Source organism: Diceros bicornis, chromosome 12, assembly GCF_020826845.1.
Source record: "Diceros bicornis minor isolate mBicDic1 chromosome 12, mDicBic1.mat.cur, whole genome shotgun sequence".
Lineage (NCBI taxonomy): Eukaryota > Metazoa > Chordata > Mammalia > Perissodactyla > Rhinocerotidae > Diceros > Diceros bicornis.
This window is the reverse complement of record NC_080751.1, coordinates 69,997,158-70,021,981: the sequence shown is the minus strand read 5'-3', so window position 1 is coordinate 70,021,981 and position 24,824 is coordinate 69,997,158. Positions and strand designations below refer to the sequence as shown.

The window sequence follows — 24,824 nt, the reverse complement described above, 5'->3', positions numbered from 1 at the left end:
GGATATTGATTACGTGACATTGGAATGTGAATTGGGAATTAGAGGATACCAAGGAATCACTGACGATTTTGTTAGATGTGATAATGGCTTTATCAGCCATGAAACTATCAGTAAAAATATCCATTTTCTGGCGCTGGATGCTGAAGTTAGGTGAAACTGACAATGTCTGGGAGCTGCTTTAAAACATGATGCAGACCAAAGTTTTAGTTGTTGCTTTGTCTAAGATGTGATTGTCACTGATCTTTCTCTGAGGCTTGAGAATACTTTAAACATGCTGTATAGTACTTTAAGAAATGGAAGAAATAGTCGAAGTGGGGAGGGTATCTTCCCTCTCCCCAACCTCTTTAAAGTATTACATCTAGAAAAGACTTTGTAGAAAATCCAGTGTTTCTCTTGGTGACAACCCTAAGAGTGTGTACAGCTGCTGGAGCTTTCCCAAGTGAATCATTTCTTTCCTGGATCTTAACATTTCTTTCTCTTCATTCATTTCTGGCATTTTGTCCCTTGCAGGGCAAATGTCTACGGTAATCTGAAAAACCAAGTACAAAGTAAAATGATTGTCCTAAATTCGTGTCTCCACCCTCACTCCAAGGGAGGTTTTCAACTTCCTCTTCAGGCTATTTGAGGTCCAGTAAGCAGTAAATGAATTCCTAGTTCTTCAATCATTCTCTGAATTTTCTCTAAGGAATTTTTGCTTAGTTTGCAATTTTTAAAACAATGTTGATGTAGGGGACATCGCCCTAACAGCAGACACAAATTCCGTGGGAAACTGCACCAAAGGCCCTCTCTGTCATTTAGTTAACTTGCAGGTTTACAAAGGGCTGCGAATTCTCATTTAATCCTCCCATTTTATTAATAATCCTGCAGGTTAGGTACGGCTACAAGTCTCATTTTACCAACAAGGGCACCGAATCTTTAAGTCAGGTGACACGTCCAAGTGACACAGCAACTGCACCGCGGGACTCAGCAGCCAGTGACCCTAACCGTTGGGCAGCACGGTCGTTGCCGACCACCCCACAAATTTGCCTGATCTCAGGGACCTTGCACCCCCACCCAGGTACACGTATCTAAACGGTCGCAAAAAAGCGTTTCCCTCGCAGCCAGGGGCGTTTTACAGGTATTTGCACCAACCTCATTTGCAAACCATTTGCCGGACCCGCGAAACGGGTTCAGAGAAGAGACGTTTTCGGGGAGGTGGGGCTGTGGGGGATGGGAGAAATCCTCTCCCGCTCGCCGGCGGGCTCCAATTGCGTTGCCTCATTCAATCTCAAACGGTTGCCGGACAAACGCCCGACACGGCCACCGAGACGTGCGGGGGCTGCAGCCTTTGTCTGGTGGGGCTCGCAGGGGCCCGGGCAGTGGTGCTCCCGGCTCGGCCCGGCCTGCTGCCCGCTGAGGTCCGAGGGGGGTGCCGGGAGGGTCCCGAGGATGCCCGGAAGGCGGGCGAAAAGTGCTCCCGCGCAGTGGCGCTGAGAATGAATGACCGGCGGCCGGGCGCATCCAATGGGAAGGCGGCGCCGGGCCACGCCCACCAGGCCACGCCCACCGCTCGGGCACCTCCGGGGTGCTTTAAAAGCCTGGCGCGGCGGTGCGGGGGCTCCCAGGATCCGTGCGCCACCTCACCTGCCCGTTTCTCGTCGCCGCCGCCGCCATGCTTTCTGTCCGCCACCCGCTCGCCACCATCGTGGACCCGCAGCAGCAGCAGCTCTCGCCCCTGAAGGGGCTCAGCCTGGCGGACAAGGAGAACACGGTGAGCACCCGTGGGCCTGGGAGGGCGGCGGGCGTCTGCGGGACGTGGGCATGCCCCTCACTGCACGTCTCCTTGCAGCCCCCGGCCCTCAGCGGGGCCCGCGTGCTGGCCAGCAAGACCGCGAGGAGGATCTTCCAGGACCCCGCCGAGCCGGTGAGTAGGGGGCTGGGTGCAGAGAGGGGCAGAGTGGGGGCTGAGGGCGCCCTGCGCGAGGGGCGCTGCAGGCAGGGGGCGCCAGGGGGTTAGGCTCTTGGCGCCAAAGCCTCATTGTCTCCTCCGCTGTTTCAAACCCTAGCCCCTCCCCGGCCCGCGCTCCTTTCCCGCCAAAGTGTCCCTTCCTTATCATTTCCTACCTTACACATCTGTATATATCCTACTGCTTCTCTGTTACGTTCCTGTTATGTTATATATAGAATACATGTATGACAGATGACACTTAAAAACATTGAACCACTTGAGATTGCCGATACTTGAACGTACTTGGCCTAAAAAAATGGCAATTTCATATGGTTCGCCCTATGCCTACCGTTTTCATTCCTTTCTCCTCCGACAGAAAACTAAGGTACCTGCCCCCAGCGTGGAGGATGAACCACTGCTGAGAGAAAACCCCCGCCGCTTTGTGATCTTTCCTATCGAATACCATGATATCTGGCAGATGTATAAGAAAGCTGAGGCTTCCTTTTGGACAGCTGAGGAGGTAATCGGATTCAGGAACTAGGAGACTTAAAAAAAAGTTTAAGCCTTGTCCCTACCTCGAGAGGAAGACCTCTGCAGTAGTGGTTATAACTTGTTTGAAATATACTTTACTTTCCTCTTTCTTGTTCCTCTTGGGGATGGTTGCCCCCTGAGGGTGTTAGATGTTCTCATTGGCAGAGAGAACTCTGTATGTGAGGGATATGTTCATCAACTGGTGCTAAACTTGAAAGAAAGTTTAAGAATTATGTTATGTGTGAGGTCCTCATGCTTGAATCCCTTGTGACCTTCTGAACTTCAGGTGGATCTTTCCAAGGACATTCAGCACTGGGAAGGCCTGAAGCCTGAGGAGAGATATTTTATATCACATGTTCTGGCTTTCTTTGCAGCGAGTGATGGCATAGTAAATGAAAACTTGGTGAGTTTCCCAAAAAACATCTTCTTTTTTCACTTCAAGATTTAAGAGAGAACTAACTCTCCTTCCTCATCTTTTAAATTTTAGCATACTGAATGTATATATATTGGAGGGGCAGTATTTCTATTACATGGCATTTCCTGTTTTATACTATACTTTGCAGTTCCTTCTTATGGTATTTTTTCCCTGACTAGAGAAGCTCAAAGACAATGTTAAGTGGTGGTAAGAGGGTTGCTCCTGTGGCTGTCACATTGCTCTCCTTTTTGTGGCTTTACTGTTTTAAGGATTTGGTTGCATGTGTCTTATCGTGAGGGGATCCTTCTTGCAATGAATTGGGCAAGAATGAATCAATAACCAAGTGTTCACAGAAACCCTATAAAATAGGGGTTATCTATTTTCTGATCTGTATATTAGCATATGACATAAAATGTCCAGCTTTACCACAGAGTAGTGAAGAATTACATAAAGAAACAAACCTTAAAATGGTACAAAAGGAATGTGATACAACCAGCATCAGTTGGCTAAGTTGCTGTCGGTAGTTTTTCCTCAAGCTGAACTTTTCTGTATTTTGCCATTAGGTGGAACGTTTTAGCCAAGAAGTTCAGGTTACAGAGGCCCGCTGTTTCTATGGCTTCCAAATTGCCATGGAAAACATACACTCTGAAATGTATAGTCTCCTCATTGACACTTACATTAAAGATTCCAAAGAAAGGTGAGTATTTGGGTGGTATGCCAACATGTTTAGGACTCATTAGTTGTTACTTTATTTCAAGTTTTTGAATTCATATAGGGATAGAAAAATGACTCTTAAATGACAAGTCAAAGAAATTCCTAGTACCCATGGTCATGTCTGCTGAGGAAGAGGCCTAAATTCACTTTATTAGCCAATCACTTAAAAACAAAGTTATGAGGTTGCTCCATCTAATCTATATTGTTGATCTAATAATGTTCTTCTGAAAAAACATCCTAGAGGCTTTGTATGATGAACTAAAACCTAGGTGTGACAGTTTTTACTCCTGTGGCAAATCTGTTAACCTACAATGTGAGACGGAGCAGGGCGGAGGATGCAAAGTAGACGTCACTTGCTTCTTAGGGAGCTTGTAATACAGTATAGAAAATAAGACCTAGAAGTATTCCAAGTGAGAGGAGTTATAGAGTAATGCAGAGGCAGCAATGACCCGTGAGATTAATTTAGAATAGTTTGACTGAAATGATAGTTTATATTAGGCGATAGTAGAGGAGAAATAAAGGTGGCTTAGGGCCTGTTTTACATTTGGAAGATTGACTAAAGAGGCGGAGGAAATTAGAAATGGGCTGTTTGAGTAGTCTAGATACTAAGGTCAGCTTCAGGACAGGGGTCTTGTGCGCAACAGGTGGTGAGGCTGAGGGAGATGAGTAGTTTAGGCTATTGCAGATTACTTGGAAGAATGTGAAGAGGAAAAGTGAGTGGCGACTTGAAAGGCTGGAGTGAGGAAATTCTTTGGGGGTAAAAAGATTTGAACATGTTTGCAGACGGAAATGGGAAAAGAAGGTAAACGTGGGCATGACTGGGGTAAATTACCAGAAAGGGTAGGATCAGGAAGGTCTGGTGGTTAAGATTCAAAAGCGAGGGAGAGGCAGACCCAGGTCTCATAGAGGAGGATATTGACATGGAAAGAGAATGAAAGGAGCCCAATGGTCTGATGACCTTCACTTTAGAAAAGGTCACCTGGGAAGGAATGTCTGGGAAATCAGTAGACTGCCAAGGAATAGGTTGGAGGCGGAGGAGGGTAATAAGGAAGACCCAGTTAAGTGTAGGGCCAGTTGATTTGCTTTCCTGACCTAGGATTAAAGTGTAGCATAGAATTAGGGTAGGAAGCAATCTGAGGTTGGTTAGTTTATTGGCTTTAATTATTTTATTATATACATATGGCATTTGGGGCCCAAATGATTGGCCCGATGATGACAGTCTGGGTGGTGGTGGTGGGGGCTGTCTATTGAGGGAGATAATGGTCAGCATAGCTTAAGCAGTCCCAGCAGTTAAGATTTTATGGTTCTTCAGATTTAAAGATTTTATTTATTTATTTTTCCCCCCAAAGCCCCAGTAGATAGTTGTATGTCATAGCTGCACATCCCTCTAGTTGCTGTATGTGGGACGCGGCCTCAGCATGGCCGGAGAAGTGGTGCGTCGGTGTGCGCCCGGGATCCGAACCCGGGCCGCCAGCAGCGGAGCGCGCACACTTAACCACTAAGCCACCGGGCCGGCCCTGGTTCTTCAGATTTAAAGATAGGGCCTGTGAAACTTCGTCATCACCTGGGCTTCAGATAATTAAGCTAAAAATGCTCTTGGTGTAATGGACTAAGGGTTTTAGTATTAGCCAATCTTGGGCTCAATATGAACTAAAGACTACCTAAATTTGTATTGATATACACCAAATGAATGTTGAGATTTCAAAAGCACTGGAGGAAAAAGCAAACCACTAAAAAGAAAACATCTCAGTTTGAGTCTCAATTTGGCGTCGATCCCAGTGTTCTTATCTAGAAGCTTGTGATGGGAGGTCTGTGCTGAAATCGAGGATGCTCTGTGTGCCTACCAGGGAGTTTCTCTTCAACGCCATTGAGACGATGCCTTGTGTAAAGAAGAAGGCAGACTGGGCCTTGCGTTGGATTGGGGACAAAGAGGCTACCTATGGTAAGGACGCCGTGGGCTTACTTACACCTGAGCTTCACTTTCTAAGTGATGCTACTGGTTTGTTGGTCCTTCCTATGAAGGCGAACAGTTCCTCACTAGAAATATCTTGGTGTTACCTCTTAAATAGGAGAGCGAGTTGTAGCCTTTGCCGCAGTGGAAGGAATCTTCTTTTCTGGCTCTTTTGCATCGATATTCTGGCTCAAGAAACGAGGACTGATGCCCGGCCTCACGTTTTCCAATGAGCTGATCAGCAGAGATGAGGTGAGTCTAATTTAAACAACAGACTGATCCGCACCCCAAACACCTACAACAGTGTTCACTAAAGGGACCCCAAGATGCCAGATTGCCTCCTATCCACACTGAACATGTGAATTCAACCATGTACATACTTGACAGAGGAGGAAATACTTTGACTAATTTACTGAAATTATTTTACTTGTATTCTCAATATATTATAATACAGTTACACATACGTATTTCCCTATAGGGATGTTTTATTTTTTTGCCTGGTATTCTATGTGATCCTCCTGTACTTCAAAGTTAGTTGGTAAGCATCCTAAGGAAATGAGAATCTGTTCTGGTCCAGTGTGTGTCTTTGAACGCACTTGGATTAAACTGTGCAACGGAAGGTGAAGGTACACAGATATTTTATTTTTTTTAAATATTTTATTTATTTACTTATTTTCCCCCCAAAGCCCCAGTAGATAGTTGTATGTCATAGCCGCACATCCTTCTAGTTGCTGTATGTGGGACTCGGCCTCAGCATGGCCAGAGAAGTGATGCCTCGGTGCGCGCCCAGGATCCGAACCCTGGCTGCCAGCAGTGGAGTGCGTGCACTTAACCGCTAAGCCACGGGGCTGGCCTACACAGATATTTTAGTTTAAACCACATCAGGGTTACTTGGGGTTTAATGCACTAAAACTTGCCAACTCGATTCCCTTGAAATTGTATTACTGATTTCCTGAGCATTAAGTTGTAAATCTAAAAACTAACCAGCCTAGTCACTGAGTTTTGCCTTTCCTGCTGGGAGTAGTGGCAAAATTAGAGTTCATGTCTGTAGAAAGAATGAATGCTTTGCGCGCAAGTTCGGCCCCATCCTTTGCCACCACAAAGAGCAGCAAGTACCACACCTGGCCTGCGGTCGTCTCCTAGGTGGCAGCATTGAGAGCCTTGGGTGGGGCTGAGCCAACTCAGTTTCAGAGGCAGAGTAGACAGTAGTTGAAGTCATCTTCCCTTTGACGGTTTGAGTTCCTTTAAGATGGCCAAGCAAGATGTATAAGGAGAATGCAGAAAAGGCTAAAGCAGTTTCCTATTCCATGTTAATGACAGAGGTCTTCTGGCTTTATAGTGATCTTAAACTTTTTCTTCTAGGGTTTACACTGTGACTTTGCCTGCCTGATGTTCAAACACTTGGTCCACAAACCTTTGGAGCAGAGAGTAAAAGAAATAATTGTCAATGCTGTTAGGATAGAACAGGTGGGTCATGTGTAAGGGATTGTGCTTGCTGGGAGGCGTCTTTGCGCTTTCATTTTATTGAGAAGCTGTGTTTTGGGCCCTAGGAGTTCCTCACGGAGGCTTTGCCAGTGAAGCTCATTGGGATGAATTGCACTTTAATGAAGCAGTACATTGAATTTGTGGCAGACAGACTCATGCTGGAGCTGGGTTTTAACAAGGTACAGTATTGTTGATAGCCTTCTGGTTCTTTTGAAACTGGTGTTCTGTATTTATGTTTTGCTGTGAACCTTTTCAGGTTTTCAGAGTAGAAAATCCGTTTGACTTTATGGAGAATATTTCACTGGAAGGGAAGACTAACTTCTTTGAGAAGAGAGTAGGCGAGTATCAGAGGATGGGAGTGATGTCGAGCCCGACAGAGAATTCTTTTACCTTGGATGCTGACTTCTAGATGAACTGAAGATGTGTTCTTATTCTGCTGATTTTTTTTTTTTCCCTTCTCATCCAAAGAAAAAAATCAGCTATTTGAAGTGCATCAACCAGCTACACCATGAATTATCCATAATTGTTCATTAATGGCCTCTTTAAAACTGTGTAGCTACCTCAAAATCAGTTGTTTATTAAGAATGCTAGTGTGTTACCTAGAGCAAGAGCATAGACGGAGCTCGGGTTCTTAGGAAAGGTCTTGTCTGTGTTTGGCTTTGGCAAGCAGGCTAGCTGCGCATGGCTTCGTGGCTCCTAACAGCTCTTGGCCTCAGAGTGGGAACTCAAGTGATTGTGATCTGGTGGGATTAAGCCTTCAGTTACTTATGACAGGCCATTGGAAGACGTCAGCCTCATTGCTTCAAAGCAGATTTTAAAGTTTACTGATTTGTATATAAAACTGGCACTTTACACGCAAATAAGCATAGTTTGTACTGTTGAGGTAAAGGCCTGATTTAACCTAACTTTGTTGGTTTCACCAAATGCAAACATATTCTATTGACCACTAATGAGAGCCAATTCAAAATTTACTAGGTGACCAAAATAAGTTCACCTGTGTAAACTAAGCATGTTATTTCTATTGTTTATTTTCTTTAATGAATTGAAGTGCTTTTTAATCAACTTTAAAGTCAGTCCTGTGCATACCTGGGTATTAGCCAGTTGGTGCCACATACAAGAGGACAAGTTGTGTATTGTATTCTGTAGCCCAGGTTGAGTACCATGGGATACGAGATAAAGGGAAAAGGAGCTTCCACTTTCAATCGTTAGGAATTGTGTGAGCTGGGCTGACTGCTGGTAACCTGGGGGTGTGTAAGGGGCAGTATCATTTTATTTCTCAAACTGTATTTTTCCTAACTTCCAGTTAGTATGAAAGATCCTTGAAAAGTCTTCATACCTGGGACCTAAGATAGTATTGTAAATTGATTTTCAAATCATCCTTGAACAAAATGACCCAGCTAAGATCTTGCTCCTAGGACTGAAATGGGCTCTCCCAAAAGTTGTGTTCATTCTGATTTTGTTTCATTTGTGTGTGAGTAGGTACTGTTGACTTAATCCATTTATATTTACTACCTGTCTTTTTAATTAGAAAATGTTTTTTTTACTATATATGTCCTTTTAGATATATCTGTAGTTCATACTTTGAAATAATTGCCCAGTATTATCTTGCAGTTCATAATTGAGTAGATATTCAGTGCAATTACTTTTAGCATTTGCCTAAATCTGAGCATCAGCTGGTGGATTAGAAAACTAGTGTTGCGTGAGCTAATAATACATGTTCCATTCAAATATTAATTTCAGAAGGAAGTATAAACTAATAAGATATACTTAATAGGGCAGTTTGAATCAATATGCCTTTGTGTTCCAATACGCCCCAAAAAAGCCAAGGTGTTACATGGAAGATGACGCATGATATACATCCATCTTTTGGCCACGTTTGTTAACACGTGTTGTGTGTTGGCTGATCACTGGCCTGTTTTATCGTCAGTTTTCTTCATCATTTATTGTATAAATGGTCAAAGAGTCCGTTTAAAAATTTCTGTAATATGTGCCCCTTTTCTATCTTTTAAGTTATTGTTACCTAAAGTTAATCCAGATTGTGTGCTCCTTACACTTGTGCAACAAAAATGAATAAACACTTTGCCTTGCTTTGTGAGGTGCAGGTGGAAGTTGGAAGCAGATTTTAGGATTCGACTTCCCATTAGTTGTGTAATGTGAGAATTCGCTTCTGCCAACTAGGATTCAGTTTCTGGAATCTGTTTAAGGGGAAACAGATTTTGTCTAAAGCATTTCAAAGTCTCTTAAAATTGAATACTGCACAAGTGTTAAATGACTAAAATAGAACTGTTCTTATGTCAGTTCCTTGATAAAATTAGCATTTCAATTCAGGAGGGAAAACCAGGGACTATGTCATGAGTGGGACTTTGCTAGTGCCTGTTCTGGCACAAGGTATATAGGAAAGAGGTACACTGGAAATGTGAGGCCCAAAAGCATCCACTGCTACACTGCACGTGGGCAGTGTGAAGCCAGGATCCAGTGAGTTTACCTTCCTGATGCCTTGGGGGAGCCACTTCTCTGGGCCTCGGTTTTCCCATTTGTAAAGGAATGGGGGTGGGAACAGATGGGGCTGAAGCTTCCCAGTGGGGTTTTGCTTTGTTCTCCCATCAGATTGACCTATGTGGACTTCTATGTAGGTTGGGATTGGTCCCCCTGCCTATAAATGCCCTTTCCTGACTCAGTCCCACTCACCTTCATGAAACTTTTTAGAAATCATGACACCTGTCCATTCCCAAATTATTGTGTGTCACACCAGTTTTGGTATGCGGTTATTCCTCTAACCAACAGCAGCTACCTTGCAGGCACTGTTCTCGGCGTTAGAGGTGTAGCAGAGGAAGAAACCGATGCATACGTAAATCCGAGGTTTAGATGGTGAGGCAGTTAGGGAGCCAGAACACGGAAGGAGCAGCAGAGAATTCTCAGTGGGTGGGAGCATTAGGAGAGCCATGGAAAAGGTGACATTGTTTCTCTGGAGTGGAGGTGCGGATTGGGGGCCGGTCTTACTGATGGTGCTGCTCCTGTCCTCTGCTTTGTTCGCGTCAAGATTCCCACTGTGTTTCTCCCATGAAGGAGGATGCTCACTTAGAAGACACAGGTTTTATCCATCTCCCAATCTTAGCACAGCCTCCAGTGATCAGGCCTTTAATGAGTGGCTGGTGAATGAGGAAATTAATTTGAGCTGAGTGTTTTGGGGTGGGTAATGTGTTGGGTAAAGGTGTGTTCTGGAGGAACCGGAGAGCTTTGCCTTTACATCCAAAGGCACTCAATGAATGTCATTTGATTTGTGATGTCAGGTTGGTGGCACCGTTGGGGATGTTCAGGGCAGCTGTGCTCTAAGCATCAGCTATTAGGACAGCCTCCCGGTGGGCAGCCCACAATCAAGTTTTCGCTTGCTGTTCACCTATGCCAGCTGCTCACACTTTTTCTAGAACACACATCCCATGCTTCACTGGGAGGACCTGCTTCAGAGTTACTGTGATGAGACCAGAGTCAGCATTGCCTCTGGTATTTGATAGACTCATGGGCCTCATCCTAGACCTACTGAATCAATCCTAGGATGAAACCAGGGAGCCTGCAATTTTAACAAGTTCACCTTGGGAGATTCTCAGGTGTTTGAGATCTGGATGGGATGAACCGTTAAACCCAGTGGTTTTCAAGTCTGGGTGTACATTATCATGGCCCATGGGCTTTTAAGAAATACCACTTCTGGGAAAGGTGGCCCTGCTTAGTTTTAACTGGATGTGCTTTCTGATTTCCAGAGGCACTGAGCCCCCACACTTAGACCTAAGAGGCACATTTCATTGCATGTGAACACTGGGGGCCAAGCCTGGCTGCCGATAGCAGACCTGTGAGGGCCTTCCTCTGCCGGCCAGGCACTGCCGGGGCCTGTGATCCTATCTGAGGGCTGTCTTAGAAAGCTGGAACTAGGTGGGTATGTATGTGTTAATGCCATCTGGCCAGAGAGCTGACTGGCTCTCCTTTCGTGTTCCTGAGGATCAATAGCCCTGCCAATGTTGGTCTGGAGATCCTGACATAGCAAGATAGTCCCAGCCCCTCAGTGAGTGGCTGCAGCTTTGAGGCAACAGGATTGCATGGCTTGGCCCCTTCAAACCAGAGAAGACTTTGATAGGACCCCCGCTCCATTGTGTAGAGGGGGCTACCCTCCTGCTGTACTCTGGGCACTCAAGAAAGAACATGATGAGTGGTGTCTCTCTCATTCCCTAGAGGGGATTCCTCACATCAGGGTGTTTTGTGAGAATGGCTGAACCTGTTGTATATGAGGTTCAGTAACCATGTCACCTTACCTTGGCTTTAAAGACTAGAGTGGCTCCAGCAAGATGGTGGACTAAGGTACCCTAAAAACTCTGCTGCTTCAAACAAATGCCAATGATGACTAATAACAAAAGTTAAATGAGTGATGAATTCCTAAGAAAGGGAAATTCCCAGATACTGGGGAAAAAGTGACCACGGACGCCTGTGCTTGTAGCAGCCCCTGGGAGTGGTTATTAGTCCTTTGGAAAAGTCCAAGGGTGAGGGACAAAACCCCCTTGGATTTGGAGGGAGGGGTTGACCTGCATCAGGGAAGGAGCTAGAACCAAGGCCTCCATATAAAGCCAGGACCCCCAGTGAAATGGGGGCCAAGAAATCCCACCAGCCCAGGGAGAGGATATGGGTGTTAATCTTTCTGGACTCAAAATCAAAACCCTAGGCCTGCACCTCTCAGATTGGTGCTCTAGAGCTCATGGAAGATACATAACCCCAACCCAGCTGCATGTGATTCCCACAGGTGGAGCTCACAGTCATAAAACACGAGGAAACACCACATGATTGTAGGAACAGTGGGTGTAAAAATCCCAAGAACTTCAGGTTAATAAAGCCATAGATAATATAACGTGGTCAAAGGAAAAAATGAATCAAAACCCTGTTGGAGGTGGTCCTGAACACGCTGATGTGGAGGCGTTAGGGCGCTCCTAGTTTGGGGCGGGCTGAGAGTTTAAAGACTGGCTGAGGAGGCCTCTCTGCACCCCTCTGAATCGGGCAGAGACAGTGGGAGGGGAGCTGCTGTCCCTCTTGGCTTTGGCAGGATGGAATCTGCCTCAGGAGTGGGTGGGCCTTGGAAAGGTTCGCTTTTCCCCCAGAGGCCGCTGACTGTCCCCTGTTGCCCACAATCAGTCAAAAGTCCCCTGACCACAGCCACTGGGGTTCCAGACTTCACGCAACGACGGCCCGGTTCCTGCCAGCCAGAGCCAGGCCTAGGACTTGAGCGTTTGGTTTGGGGATGGGGGTGGCCCTGTTTTTCCCCTGGCCTTGGAGTTTAGGGAACAGAGGGTCTGGGGCTGCTGCAGCCACCTTGCAGCCATGAAGGCAGGCCTGTTGAGAGTGGTGGCCACACATGGGAATGGAAAGCTGATCTACAGAGAAATGGGGTCCTCATGACTTTATTCATTTCTGGATCCAGCCATGCCTGAATTCCACACCCTAGACTTTTCACTTAAGTAAGCCAATAAATTCCCAGTAGAATCAGGGTGATGTACCTGCCAGAGGCAACAGAGTTATACCTGAACAGAATCTACAGCCCTGAGTCCATTTGATCCACCATCACGGCGGTGGGCGGGAGGGGGGGGGGTCAGGGATGATTAGCCCCATTTTACAGATGTAGCCAAGAGGCTCGGGAAGGTTGGTACCTTGCTGAGGACCACACGTAGATAAACCAGGGCCCACCAGGACAAGAACACAGGTGTCCTGGCCACATGGCCACACTCCTGTCCCTTTACTACATACCTGCCTCCCAGGCCTCCATGCTGGTCCTGGGGAAACTGCTTCTGGAACTGCTCCTGCTGCCCAGTGAGCCTTGTCCAGGAGATTGTGTCCTCGCTCCCCTCATCCTGCTTTCCCTGTGTGGCTAGTGTGGTGGGGAGCCTGTGCTCTGCCTTGTCCCTGTCACTGTGGCCATGTGGCCTTGTCTGGGCAGGAGCCTCCCAGTTGTCTGTAAGTCAGAGAATGTCGTCACCAGCCCAGGGGTTGACCCCGAGACCCACCCCCGCCTTGCTTCTGCCTAGGACTCCCAAATAAAGTCGCAGGCCTGGGACGGGCCGTGTAGGGCACTCATAACTAATTGGAATCCCAGGCTTAGTATCGGGGGAGTGGGGAGTAACTGATCCTGGAGGTGGAAAACAGGAAGGTTCCAGCTGTTTCCAGAAAGCACCTGGAGAGCAGTACCTGCATGTGTGAGGTCTTGTGCTGGCCTCTCAGCCTCCCCTCCACATGGTGGGGGCGGGCAGCCTCTCCTCAGGGCCCCAGGCCACGCTCTGCCAGGCCCGAGCTGAGAAGGGATGAGCTTTGGGAGGCCTGCGTGTGAATAGGTGCCACGGGTGGTCCAGCCTCGGGCTAATCCCACTCCCAGGTGCTGAGCGGCATTTCCACACCACAGTGAGCCCGAGCCCGTTTGTTTCTGTCGGTGCAGGGACAGCTGCAAAAAGGCTGGCTTTAGAAATTGTCATGGTGATGGGGCCGGCCCGGTGGCACAAGCGGTTAAGTGCGCACGTTCCGCTGCGGCGGCCCGGGGTTCGCCGGTTCGGATCCCGGGTGCGCACCGACGCACCGCTTGTTAAGCCATGCTGTGGCGGCGTCCCATATAAAATAGAGGAAGATGGGCATGGATGTTAGCCCAGGGCCAGTCTTCCTCAGCAAAAAAGAGGAGGATTGGCATTGGATGTTAGCTCAGGGCTGGTCCTCCTCACAAAAAAAAAAAAAAAAAAAAATTGTCATGGTGAGAATTCAGTGACTATAGTGCCTGGCGTATTTTTTTATTATTATTATTTTTTATTTTTTTGTGAGGAAGATCAGCCCTGAGCTAACATCTGCCAATCCTCCTCTTTTTTTTTTGCTGAGGAAGACTGGCTCTGAGCTAACATCCGTGCCCATCTTCCTCCACTTTATGTGGGACGCCGCCGCAGCACGGCCTGACAAGCAGTGCGCTGGTGCGTGCCTGGGATCTGAACCTGGGCCACCAGCAGCAGAGCGCACGCACTTAACCTTACGCCACTGGGCCGGCCCTGCCTGGTGTAGTTTTTAAACCACTTTATTGAGATAATAATTTACAGACCATCAGACAATTCAGACATTAAAGTGCAAAATTCACTGGGTTTTAGTGTATTCACCGAGTCGTGTAACCATCACCACAGTCAACTTCAGAACATTTTCCTCCACTCGGTACCCATCAGTACCCCCCACGCCTGGCCCCTGGCAACCACTGGTCAGGAATTCTGTCTCTATAGGTTTGATTTGGCACATTTCTGAGACGCTCAGTAAGTAGACGTTAGTAATGGAAAAGGCCCTGGATTTTATTTCCAAGAGATCATTTGGAATGTTAGAGGCAGCAAAGAGGTGATGGGTCTGCCACGAAGAGAGAGATTTGATTTACATTTCAGAAAGCTTTTTCCCCTTAGCATATTAGAAAAATATTTTGCATAAAAAAAGATTTGTGACATTGCCTGGAGGGGACTTTGTCCCCTGAATTAGAGAGCCTGTGAGCCGGCTGGCAGACACTCATTCCTTCACTCCCTGCACCAGCAAACGTTAACCAAGCCCTCCTCCCGCTGCCTGGCCCTTTGCCGGGGAGAAGGGCATACAGAAGGCCGGGGGCCAGAAAACCAGGCCCTGGGGCCAAATCGGGTCCCCCGCCTGTTTCTGCAGACTCAAAGCTAAGAATGTTTAAGAATATATCAAAAGAATAATATTTCGTGACACATGAAAATTATATGAAATCTACATTTCAGCACCCGCAGATGGTTTCCTTGGCACACAGCCACACTCAGTTTGTATATTGTCTGTGGCGTTCATGCTACACGGCAGAGTCACATCATTGCAACAGAGGCCGTGTTTTATGTAGAGCTAAAATGTTTTCTATGTGGCCCTTTCCAGAAAGCTTTTGATGACCTCTGAGTGAGGCATGACCTTGCTCCTGAGGGGTCCACGGTCGAGTCAGGGAACGGGAAAGTGGTAGATGGTTAGTAACGGTGGGCTGGAGCCAGCAGGAACCTGCTCAAGAGCAGACTACTGAATCTTCAGGAATTGTGTGAGTATATTAGTTTGCTAGGGCTGCCATCACACAAACTACTACAGACTGAGTGACTTACACAACAGACATTTATTTCTCACAGTCCTGGAGGCTGGAAGTCCAAGATCAAGGTGTGGGCAGGGGTGGTTTCTCCTGAGGCCTCTCTCCTTGGTTTGCAGGCGGCCGTCTTCTCCCTGTGTCCTCACATGGTTGCCCCTCGGTCTGTGTGTCTATCCTGATCTCCTCTTCTTATTAGGCCACCAGTCCAATTGGATCAGGGCCCACCCGTATGACTTCATTTTACCTAGATCACCTCTTTAAAGACCCTGTTTCCAAATATAGTCACATTTTGAGGTATTGGGGGTTGGGACTTCAACGTACAGAAGTCTCGATTCAACTCATAACACTGAGCTAGTTGTTAGATAAAGCCATTATTAAAATTAAATTACATAAACTTACAATTAAATTATATCAAAGAGAAATATAAATATTCAAAAGCCTGTCTTACCACGTGTTACTATTATCTGTGTTCCTGAGGCTCTTTGTGGCTGTTGTGTGTGTATGGTGGAAATAACTAAATAACAGAGTGTTACTGAGTGTCTCTCTCCAGTCCCATGATCAGTACGGTCACTTTGGTAGCTTAGAATCAGCTTTGGTGGGAGCATATGCACCATGGAAATTAATAAATGCTACAATTCAGGGTCCCCTCTGGGGGAGCCAGTTGTCAGACATTTACCAGCACACCCCTGATGCAGGGCCCTGAGCACTGAGACAGGCCAGCCTGGGCACCGTGGGCCACCGAGGAGGACGCCAGGCCTTGGGGAATCGGGAAAGGTTGCACAGACCAGGGCAGGCCAAGTGGAACCTTGGAGCGTGAATAGGGGTTGTCCAGGCGTGGGGGTGGAAGGGGTGACATGGGTTTGCAAGGCCCTGGGGCAGGAGAGGGCACCCTGCGTCTGGGGATGGGGGGGTGATGGCAAGGTTGGCACATGAGCCACCTGCTGGGAGAGGAAGAGAGGAGCTGGGAAGGGAGGTCGGGCAGGACCTGGAGCACCAGGCTGAGGAGATTCCACTTGATCTGGCGGTCATGGGGAGTCACGGAGGGCCTTGGAGCCAGAGGTGGAGGGGCCGGGTGGGGAGGGAAGCAGTGGCTGTCAGTGGGGTTGTGGTTGTGCCAGGCGCTGTGACTTGCTTTCTCTGTCCTCTGCAGGTGGAAGGTTCCCCGTGAATGCTCATTGAATGGCTGAAGCATCCCGTTCATTCTGAAATCTGTAAGAGGGGACTCAGCCCGCATCTCCAGTTAGAGTTGGAACTGGAAATAGTCAATATCAAGCAGAAGGAGAATGGTTAAATAAATTATGGAGTGTCTATACCACGGAATACTAACCAGTCATTATAAATGGTAAATATGAAGGGTATGTAGCAACATGGAAAGCTGCTTACGGAATAATGGTAGATGAAAAGAGCAGAACATAAAATTAGAGGTATACTGTCGTTACAATGACGTCAAAATATGTGTACCTGTGGAAAGAGACGGGAGGTATCCCAAATGGAGAAATGAACGCAGTTGTCTCGGGCGTGGGAGTGAAAGCAGTTTTTCTTTCTGCTCTGTTTTCCTGTTTTACGTTCCTGTAATAAATACTGGAGAGCAGCTGCAGCAGCTCAGGGCGGTACCTCCCCAGCAGGCGGCCGTCCAGGCCCAGGAGGAGAAGGCAGAGGGAGCCGCCCCGTGTCTGGAGGGCGGGGCCCAGCCCTGGAGGTGGGGCCGGAAGCGCCCGGAGTGTGGAGGCGGCCAGGCTGGGCTGCAGCACGGGGACGTCCCGGCCACTCGCAGGGCCCAGTCAGTGATTCACGTGTGTGCCCTCTCCTCTGCAGTTCCCCTGTATGCTGCTCACGAGGCTCGGGGTCTTGCTGGGAACTGGGAGCCGGTCACTTCCGTCCCAGAGGGCTGGCCAGGGGACAGTTCTTCAGGACGCTGAAGCCAGCTGTGTCCCGCCCGTGTGACCCTGCAGAGCTCCGTGCAGTGCTCCGGGCTCTGGGGTTAAGTCCGCAGGTGGCAGAGCCGAGACTTGGTCCGGGGGTGTTGGGCCCTCTGTCCCTCCCACCCCCGCTGTGTCCCCCTCGGAGCTTCAGAGAGTTAGTGTCACCCAGCCACGCCCAATTACACGCGTCTTGGGCTATGCTAGGATGATGTCCCCGTATTAACGTGACCTCCCCAGGGAGACTGTAGACCCCTTGTGGGCGGGACCCATCTTCCCCTCCTTTGGCATCCCTGGTGGCTGCAGCAGAGGCCTCGGCACACAGCGGATAGAGGATAAATACCCGTGACTGACAGAATGCAGGGAGCCTGGTGTCAGACACCTGGTCTTGGAGTCAAGTGAGCACGAGGTTAAAGGTCATCTGTTCAAAGGTCACACACAGGAGGGTGTGATTGGTGACACGTAGGAGGGAGTAGGGAGCAGGGAAGAGCCCCGACCTGTTCTTGTTGGAAAGGAAAGAGCAGGGCTGGGGGTGCTGTTCCAGGGCCAGAAGCAGGGAGCACAGGCGAGGCGGACATAGCGGTTGGGAGTGGGGGCGAGGTGTAGCGCTGGGAGGCCGTTAACTCACACGTGTTTACTGAGAGCCCTGCTGTGTGTCTGCTCTGCTCAGGTGCCGGGAGACGGGGAAGCAAAGAGCAGATGAAGCCCAGGGCCCATGGAGACTGCGCACTGGTGGGGAGACAGAAAACCACCCAGCTAACTGGTGTGCGGTGAGTTGGGGGGTGACAGTGCAATGAAGGAAACGAAGGCAGGAGGAGGGGCGGGGCGATGGCGTGTGCTCTTTCACGAGGGTGGTCAAGGAAGGACTCTGGGGAGAGGAGGGAACTGGAGGAGGAAGTGGGGGACAGACAACGTAGCAGACAGAAGTGTGTTTCAGGCAGCGACAGGGCCTGTGCAAAGGCCCTGAGGCAGGGATGTCTTTGTCCTTTGTGTGGTCAGAGCAGACTGAGGGGTGGGGGCTGGGGTTGGATCATTGTGTGTGTGTGTGTGTGTGTGTAGGGTCTCGTGGGGGCTTGTAGGCCCAGGTGAATAGTTTGGCTTTTGTTCCAGGTGAGATGAGAAGCATGGGAAGTGTTGGATCGGCCTCACGTTTGCAAAGGAGCACTCTTGTTTCTGTCTGTCAGGTGTCAGTCGGGATGTGCTGGTGGAAGCAGACTTGCTCAGAGGCTGTGGCGACTGTCCAGGTAAGAGGTGATGGCCACTTGCACGGCTCGGGGAGGGGCAGTGGTGGAGGCGGCAAGCAGGGCCACCGTCTGCCTGGATTTAAAAGGCAGCTGAGGGGATTAGCTCAGGGGTTGTGCGTGCGTGTGAGAGGGGCGTCAAGGAGGCTCCTAGGGTTCTGGCTGCGCATCTGGAAGGACGAACTCCAGTGACTGAGACGAGGAAGCGTGCCAGGTCGGGGCACCGGGAGGGAGACACGAGAGGCCTGTCCTCCTAGCTCTGCATCCGGCACATGAGGATGTGGGCCTGGAGTTCCGGGAAGAGGCCTGAGCTGGAGACTTCATGTGGAGTCTTTGATCAGGAGGTGGTATTTGAAGTCAGGGCTGGGTGAATCCCGGGGGTGAGTATGGACAGGAGAGGAGAGGCCAAGGGGAGGGGCGGCATGGGGTCAGGAGTCATTCCCTGCAGCCAGCACTGCCTGAATACCAGGCAGGGTGGGGTGAGGGGTTGGCCCCTTGGAGGCGTCCAGACCCCAGCTCTGGGTTCCTTTATCCTTCCTGTGTTGTGTCCTTGGAAAGTGACATCCTTTCCATGGGGTCAGCCTGCCTCTCTCCTGCTCCGCCCAGCCAGCCCTCTTGAAAAGAGGCCTCTGCAGTTACTGCCACCTGCTCACGTCCCCTCACGCTCAGTTCCTGCTGTCTGGCTTCCTCCCCGACCTTGCCGCTGATGCCGTGTCCCCGAGACACCAGGACCTTTGCTTTCTTTTCCCCCAAATTTATATAGTGCTCACCATGCACTTTTTTAAGTACTTTGCTTATACTAACTCCTTCACTCCTCACAATGTCCCTTTACAGGTGAGGAACTGGAGGCACAGAGAGGTTAAGTGATTTTCCCAAGGTCACACAGCCAATGTGTAAGGGGAGGAACCTGGGCAGCCTGCTTCCAGAGTCTCTCTGAACCTTTACATCTGTTGTGCTGCCCCCTTGTGGCCAGTGGCTCCGCTTTAGTTCTCACCACGTCAACTTGGCTCCATGAGCCCACACCTGTCGCTCTGGCGCCTCCTTCTCAGTCTGCTTTGCCCTTTGCCATCCCCCCCCCGCCCCCGCACCCCCCTCCTCTCTCTGCTTGTGCATGGTTTTTTCCTAGAGCCTCTTCACATCTGTCTGTGGAATCGCAACTCTCCTCAATGCAGGTTTTGAGGTCCAGACCTAACATTCACACCTCCACTTGGGTGACCCACCAGCACGGCCCCAAACTGAGCCCCAGGTGCGCACGTTGTCTGCTGTTTCCTCACTCTGCGAATGGCCCCCCCACCTCTGGGTGCCGGGTCAGAAACCTAGGCCGGGCCTCTGCCATTCCGCACGTGGCCAGGAGGGGGAGCCTCGCGCCCTCCCTTCTCCCTCACCCGCACCTGCCAGCGCGTCCTGCTGATCCGTTCCCGCGCGTACTCCGAGGCCGCCATTGCCCCGTCCCAGCGGGAATCACAGCCATCTCACCCGGGTTATGGCGGCACTCGTGGTCAGGCTGCCCTTTCCCGCTTCGCCCTCCTCCAGTCCATTATCCACAGAGCATCCAGAATGATCGTGTAGAAAGCAAATCCGACGATGCCACTGTGTGGCTACAGCCCTCGGGGCCCGCGCGCCCCCGAGGTGAGGCCAACCCCTCCTCCTGCAGGAGCCCAGGTACCAACCCTGCCTGACCGGCACTGAGCTTCAGGGCTTCCAACACACGGCCTCTGCTTCCCCGCCTCTGCCTGGGCCGCACCTCTGTCCAGCTTCTGCACTTGCAGGGCTCAACCTCGGGGCTCCTTTCCCCAGACACCTCCTCAGACCCCACGAGGCTGGAATCGGGGGCCCCTCTGCTCTTGTGGCCTCCAGCAGTACCAGCTCAGAGCGTTCATCATACAGAATCGTACCTGCCTGTCACTTTTCTGACCCCACCCCTGGGTTGTGAGTCCCCTGAGGGTGGGGACAGGGTCTGCTGCCCCCACTGTATCTTCAGCCAGCTCTGGCAAGGGGCATGGCACTCTGGATTCTCTCAGTAAACGTTTATTGAATGAATGAGTGAGTGAGTGAATGAATGAGCCAGTGAGTGACTGACCTGGGGGAGGCTGCTGTCTATGATACAGTGGCAGGAGAGTCACCCTAGTGGGGACTAAGCGAGGTGCTGATCGTGGGGCCCAGGCCCCTGAGAGGGTGGTCAGTATCTGGGGCTCACTTCCTCTCCCCACTTTCTTCCGTCTCCTCTCCCCTGTCCCCTGCTGGCTAACCTGGGAGTGGCTGTGGATGCTAACTGAATGTTATGCCCGTCCTGAGGCCCTGCTCATCCACAGGGCCGTCTGGAGACCGTCCTGTAATCAGGAGCCTCAGGCCTTCGGGACTCGGAGGCTGAGCCAAAGTCAGAATCCTCAGGGCATGCCGGCTCCTCCTTCTGCAGGTGTGCCCAAGCTCCAGGCCGGCCTGTGCCCCCTTCTGAGGACTCAGAACAGAGGTGGCGGCTGGTGGCCGAGGTGTCTCCTTGGGTTCTTCCGAGGTCAGAGACCAGGCCTCACATCTACTTGCCAATGCACGATTTATTTCTTTTTCAATTTTCTTTGGAACCTGTGCTTGTCCAGATGTTCACATGATGTGGTGGGAAACGAGTTGTTTTTGTTTTTGGTGAGGAAGATGAGCCCTAAGCTCACATCTGTTGCCAGTCCTCCTCCTTTTGCTGAGGAAGATTGTCCCTGGGCTAATGTCTGTGCCAGTCTTCCTCTATTTTGTATGTGGGGTTCCTGCCACAGCACGGCTTGATGAGCGGTGCCGCAGTCCGCACCTGGGATTCGAACCTGCCAACCCCGGGCCGCCGAAGCAGAGCATGCAAACTTAACCACTACGCCACTGGGCTGGCCCTGGGAAATGAGTTTTATGAAGCTGTTGGCAGAGTACCATTTGGCATCCCTGTGGTTCTGGAGATTTCTGGGGCCTTAGGGCTGTGGCTCCAGCCGCAGACAGCTGCCTGCCTTCTCGCAGCGTTCTGCTTTTGAGCCCGGCAGCTTCCATGACCCCAAACATGCGAGTGACCTTATGATTCCGGCCCTTCAGTGATCCCCGACAAACTGTTCCTGCTTGGGGGTGGAATTCCTATTTTTAATAGCCAAGTTGTTGAGAAATTGTAGGGCTTCTACTTCCTTTTGAACGGAAGACTTCCAGAAGTATTTATATCTTTGCTTCTATAGATCCAGGAAGACATCTTAGCCCAGAGGAGGTCAGCAGTGGAGTGGGATCGCCTAGGAGACAGCGCCAGTGACATCATCACTGCGCACGCAGGTGTGCTCAAGTGCTGTGGGTACACTGACCGCCGAGGGGGCTCGGCCGGCCCCTCTAGTCAGGGGAGAAGGGGGGACGAGGGTGGACAGGGGCCAGGTCTTGAGGGGCTTTCAATGCCATGCTGAGGGATCTGAACTCTATCCCCAAACCCTCACTGAGTTTTAGCTGAAAGTGATGTGATCATTTGTGCATTTCAGAAATGTCGGAGAGTGGGGGATCAGAGCGGCATGCTTTCAGTGTTTCATTCATTCTACAGAGACCTAGTGTACACCCTCACAGCCAGAGTGCCACGAAGCAGCAGTCACTCTTAGCATGTGCCATGCGTTCCACTGTTTTCTATTCTAATTCTGTTTCATTTTGTTTTTCTAAAAATGCTGTTTGCAACCCTTTCAATTGATTTTCTGTCTCCCTGAATGTTTTTGATCTGCAGTTTGAACAGCCCTGGATTGGTGAGGGAGACAGGAGATGAGAGCCTGGGCGGAGGCTGCTGTCACTATCCAGCCAGGAAGCGGCAGGGGCGCGGGGCGCCGGGCCCTGGGGCAGACAGCGTGAAGTTTCCATCATGCGGGTGTTGGCCCCCAGGGCTGTGCTCAGCACCTCGAATCCGCGGCTCAGCATATTCCTCTCAGGAGACGTGGGGCAGCTCCCGAAGCAACGGGAGGGGGCCTGTTATTGTGTTGTGTTGGGGATCCAGAAGCTGTGGTTTCATAACTCAGACACGCTGCGTGGTGTCTGAAAGTCATTTCATTAAATGTTGCATGGAATCAAAATAGAAATTACATCTTTGGGACAAAGCCCACTGAGCCAGGAGCCAGGCATTCTGAATTGGAACTAGAATAGTCTCATGGAAGCTGGAGCTGTGGATCCAAGGCAGCCCTGTCTACACGGCCAGCCTCTCCCTCTCTGCTCACATCTGAATCCCCAGATGTGGCAGGTGGGCCTGGAGCCCAGTCCACTTGCAGGAATCAGAGGCAGCCGAGGAGGGGATGGTGACAACAGCCTCCCTTTGTCGCCCTCCTAGGTACTTGCACCGAGTCAAATAGTTAACATATTATCGCTGATCCTCACCCACCTTCTGGGAGGGACTTCTTGTATTGGAGGACACTGAGCTCAGGGAGGTCAAGGTGTTGGCCTGAGATCACACAGCTGGTGAGAGGCAGAAATGGGGTTTGAATTCCAGACCGGCCTCTACACCCATCTTCCTTTCTGCATTCTGGGCTGCCTCTCCCCCATTGTCCTGGTTTTTGCAACTAAGTGACCAAAGTCGAGAGACGCATACCACTTAAATCCCGGTGTCTGGGGAGGGGCATGGCCTCGGGGCACATTTAAAGCTCTCAGGCAATCCTATTGTGCAGCCAGGGCTGGAAACCACTGCTTTAGAAGGTTGGGAAGCCGTCTGAGTGGCCTTTGTGTCTGCCCTCCACTCCAGCCTTCCCTGGGTAGTCCATTCATTCAGCCAGTGCTTGAGAAGGCCCTCTTCTGGAGGCCTGGTAGCCTAGACCCTGCAGCCCTGTGAGCTCATCCCCCCCAACCCCTGCCCCCAGGTGTGTGCTCAACGCCCCCACCCCTGCCCCCAGGTGTATGCTCACTCCCCATCTCTGCCCCCAGGTGTATGCTCACTCCCCACCCCTGCCCCTAGGTGTGTGCTCAACCCACCCCTGCCCCCAGGTGCCTGAGAGTTCTAGTTGCTTCTCATCCTCCTGTGGCCAGTCTTTTTAATTTCAGCCATCCTAGTGGGTGTCAAGTATATCCCTCTGGGGCTCTAATTTGCATTTCACTAATGAGCATCTTCGCTTGTGCTTGTTTCCATACATAGATCTTTGGTTAGTTGTCTGTTCAAATCCTTTGTCTTATTAGGTTATAAGGGTTCTTCATATAGTCTAGATACAAGTGCTCTGTTAGACGTATGGTTTGTAAATGTTTTCTCCAGTCTGGGCCTTCCCTTTTCATTTTCTGAACAGTGTCTTGAAAATCAAAGGTTTTTAGTTTTGATGAAGTCCAATTTACTCGTTTTTTTTCTTTTATAGTTTGTGTTTTTGTGTGTCCTGTTTAAAAAATTCTTTCCAACTCGTAGATCATGAGGATTTTCTCCTGTGTTTTCTTTTAAAAGCTTTGTAGTTTTAGCTCTTACATTTACGCTTATGATTCACTTTTTAGTTGATTTTTGTGTATGGTGTAAGGTAAGCGTTGTGGTTTATTTTTTTGCAGACGGCTTTGAGGTGGTTTCAGAAAGAAGTAGGATGTGCCAGCTCCTCTGCTGTGTTCAAGCTACAAGGCCCCACTGCACTGGGGTTTCTTTAATTGGCAAGTTTACATTCTCCAATGGGGTGGAGTCTTGTGAAAATGGTAAGATAAATTACAGAGAAGTAAATGAACTACATATTTTACATATCTGAGTGTCATGTGTTAAATTGCATCCTGGCCGCGTGAGACTTCCTGCGCTGAGTTTCTTCTCTCTGTGTCCTTGTTCCGCAGACGAAGGTCCTCAGGTCCTCCATCCCTCCAGCCAGTCAGCTACGAGGCCACCCAGAGGAGTGGAGTGGATGGGCTAGAATCAGAGCAAGCTGGGTGTGTCCCCACTCAGGCCCTTACTGCCAGGCCTCAGTTTCCTTACTGTAAGGGCCTGGCCTGGGTGATGCCAGCCCTCTTTCCAGTCCGCTCAGTGCACAGATTTCCTCCAGGACGCTGCAAAGCATTCTCCCAGAGCCAGAATCCCCCAACTGGGGAAGTGATGCTGAGCCAGGGTTACATGACCCCCATTGTGTCCCCAGGGAGGTGTAATTGTGCCGTCAAATTCTCCCAACAATGTTGGCTCTGCTTTAAGGATAAGGAGGCTGTAGCCCAGAGAGGTTGTTCAACTTGTCCAAGGTCACACAGGCAATCTTCCAAATCAGGTCATCTGACTTGAAAGCCCCCACCCCACTCTGCTCTCCAAGGACTTGGTTCCTCTGGCTGGGGTCTGCTTGGGTCTATGAGAAGGCATCCCAAGGAGCCTGTCTAGACTTTGGAAATGTAACCGCTCTCAAAGCTTAATTTAAAGTCAGTTCATAATGGAACAGAGACATGCACAGTCTTCTTAGAGGAAGAACAGCTCGCAAGCCTGTGAGACCTAAAGGGAGCTGAGTGAATGCTGTGAGCAAAGAGGCAGGCTCAGTGGCGGGGTCCTCCGTGGGGGAGGCCCAGCCGTGTTTCCTCTGGGATGAGGCTCATCTGAGCCATCTGGAGAGGGGGACAGCC

At 50.0% G+C, this 24,824-nt stretch overlaps 1 protein-coding gene across 7 annotated transcripts; it reads left to right on the top strand.

Annotated features, from left to right (window-relative positions):
• The first annotated feature begins 1,608 nt into the window (after positions 1–1,608).
• Positions 1,609–23,972, top strand: RRM2 (ribonucleotide reductase regulatory subunit M2). 7 transcript variants are annotated; one of them, XR_009221724.1, is made up of 17 exons: positions 1,609–1,750; positions 1,829–1,903; positions 2,304–2,447; positions 2,745–2,861; positions 3,437–3,570; positions 5,435–5,529; positions 5,657–5,790; positions 6,901–7,005; positions 7,089–7,202; positions 15,835–15,952; positions 16,290–16,481; positions 17,729–17,828; positions 18,169–18,302; positions 19,833–19,928; positions 21,497–21,587; positions 22,018–22,608; positions 23,796–23,972. XR_009221724.1 is itself a non-coding variant. In XM_058551810.1 (10 exons), the coding sequence occupies exons 1-10, from the start codon at positions 1,652–1,654 to the stop codon at positions 7,430–7,432; spliced, it is 1,170 nt and encodes a 389-aa protein (XP_058407793.1). In that variant the 5' UTR covers positions 1,610–1,651; the 3' UTR covers positions 7,433–9,111. The 7 variants fall into 7 exon arrangements, 1 of the variants encoding a protein (XP_058407793.1); XR_009221720.1 differs by having other exon boundaries at positions 20,612–21,587; XR_009221721.1 differs by having other exon boundaries at positions 19,833–20,811.
• Positions 23,973–24,824: the final 852 nt, after the last annotated feature.

Bases quoted from the DNA above. Each gene is read 5' to 3' on its own strand.
- RRM2 (XM_058551810.1), top strand. From the start codon at position 1,652: ATGCTTTCTGTCCGCCACCCGCTCGCCACCATCGTGGACCCGCAGCAG. The intron at 2,448-2,744 runs GTAATCGGATTC...TCTGAACTTCAG, and splicing joins CCTTTTGGACAGCTGAGGAG to GTGGATCTTTCCAAGGACAT. The intron at 7,006-7,088 runs GTGGGTCATGTG...TTTGGGCCCTAG, and splicing joins ATGCTGTTAGGATAGAACAG to GAGTTCCTCACGGAGGCTTT.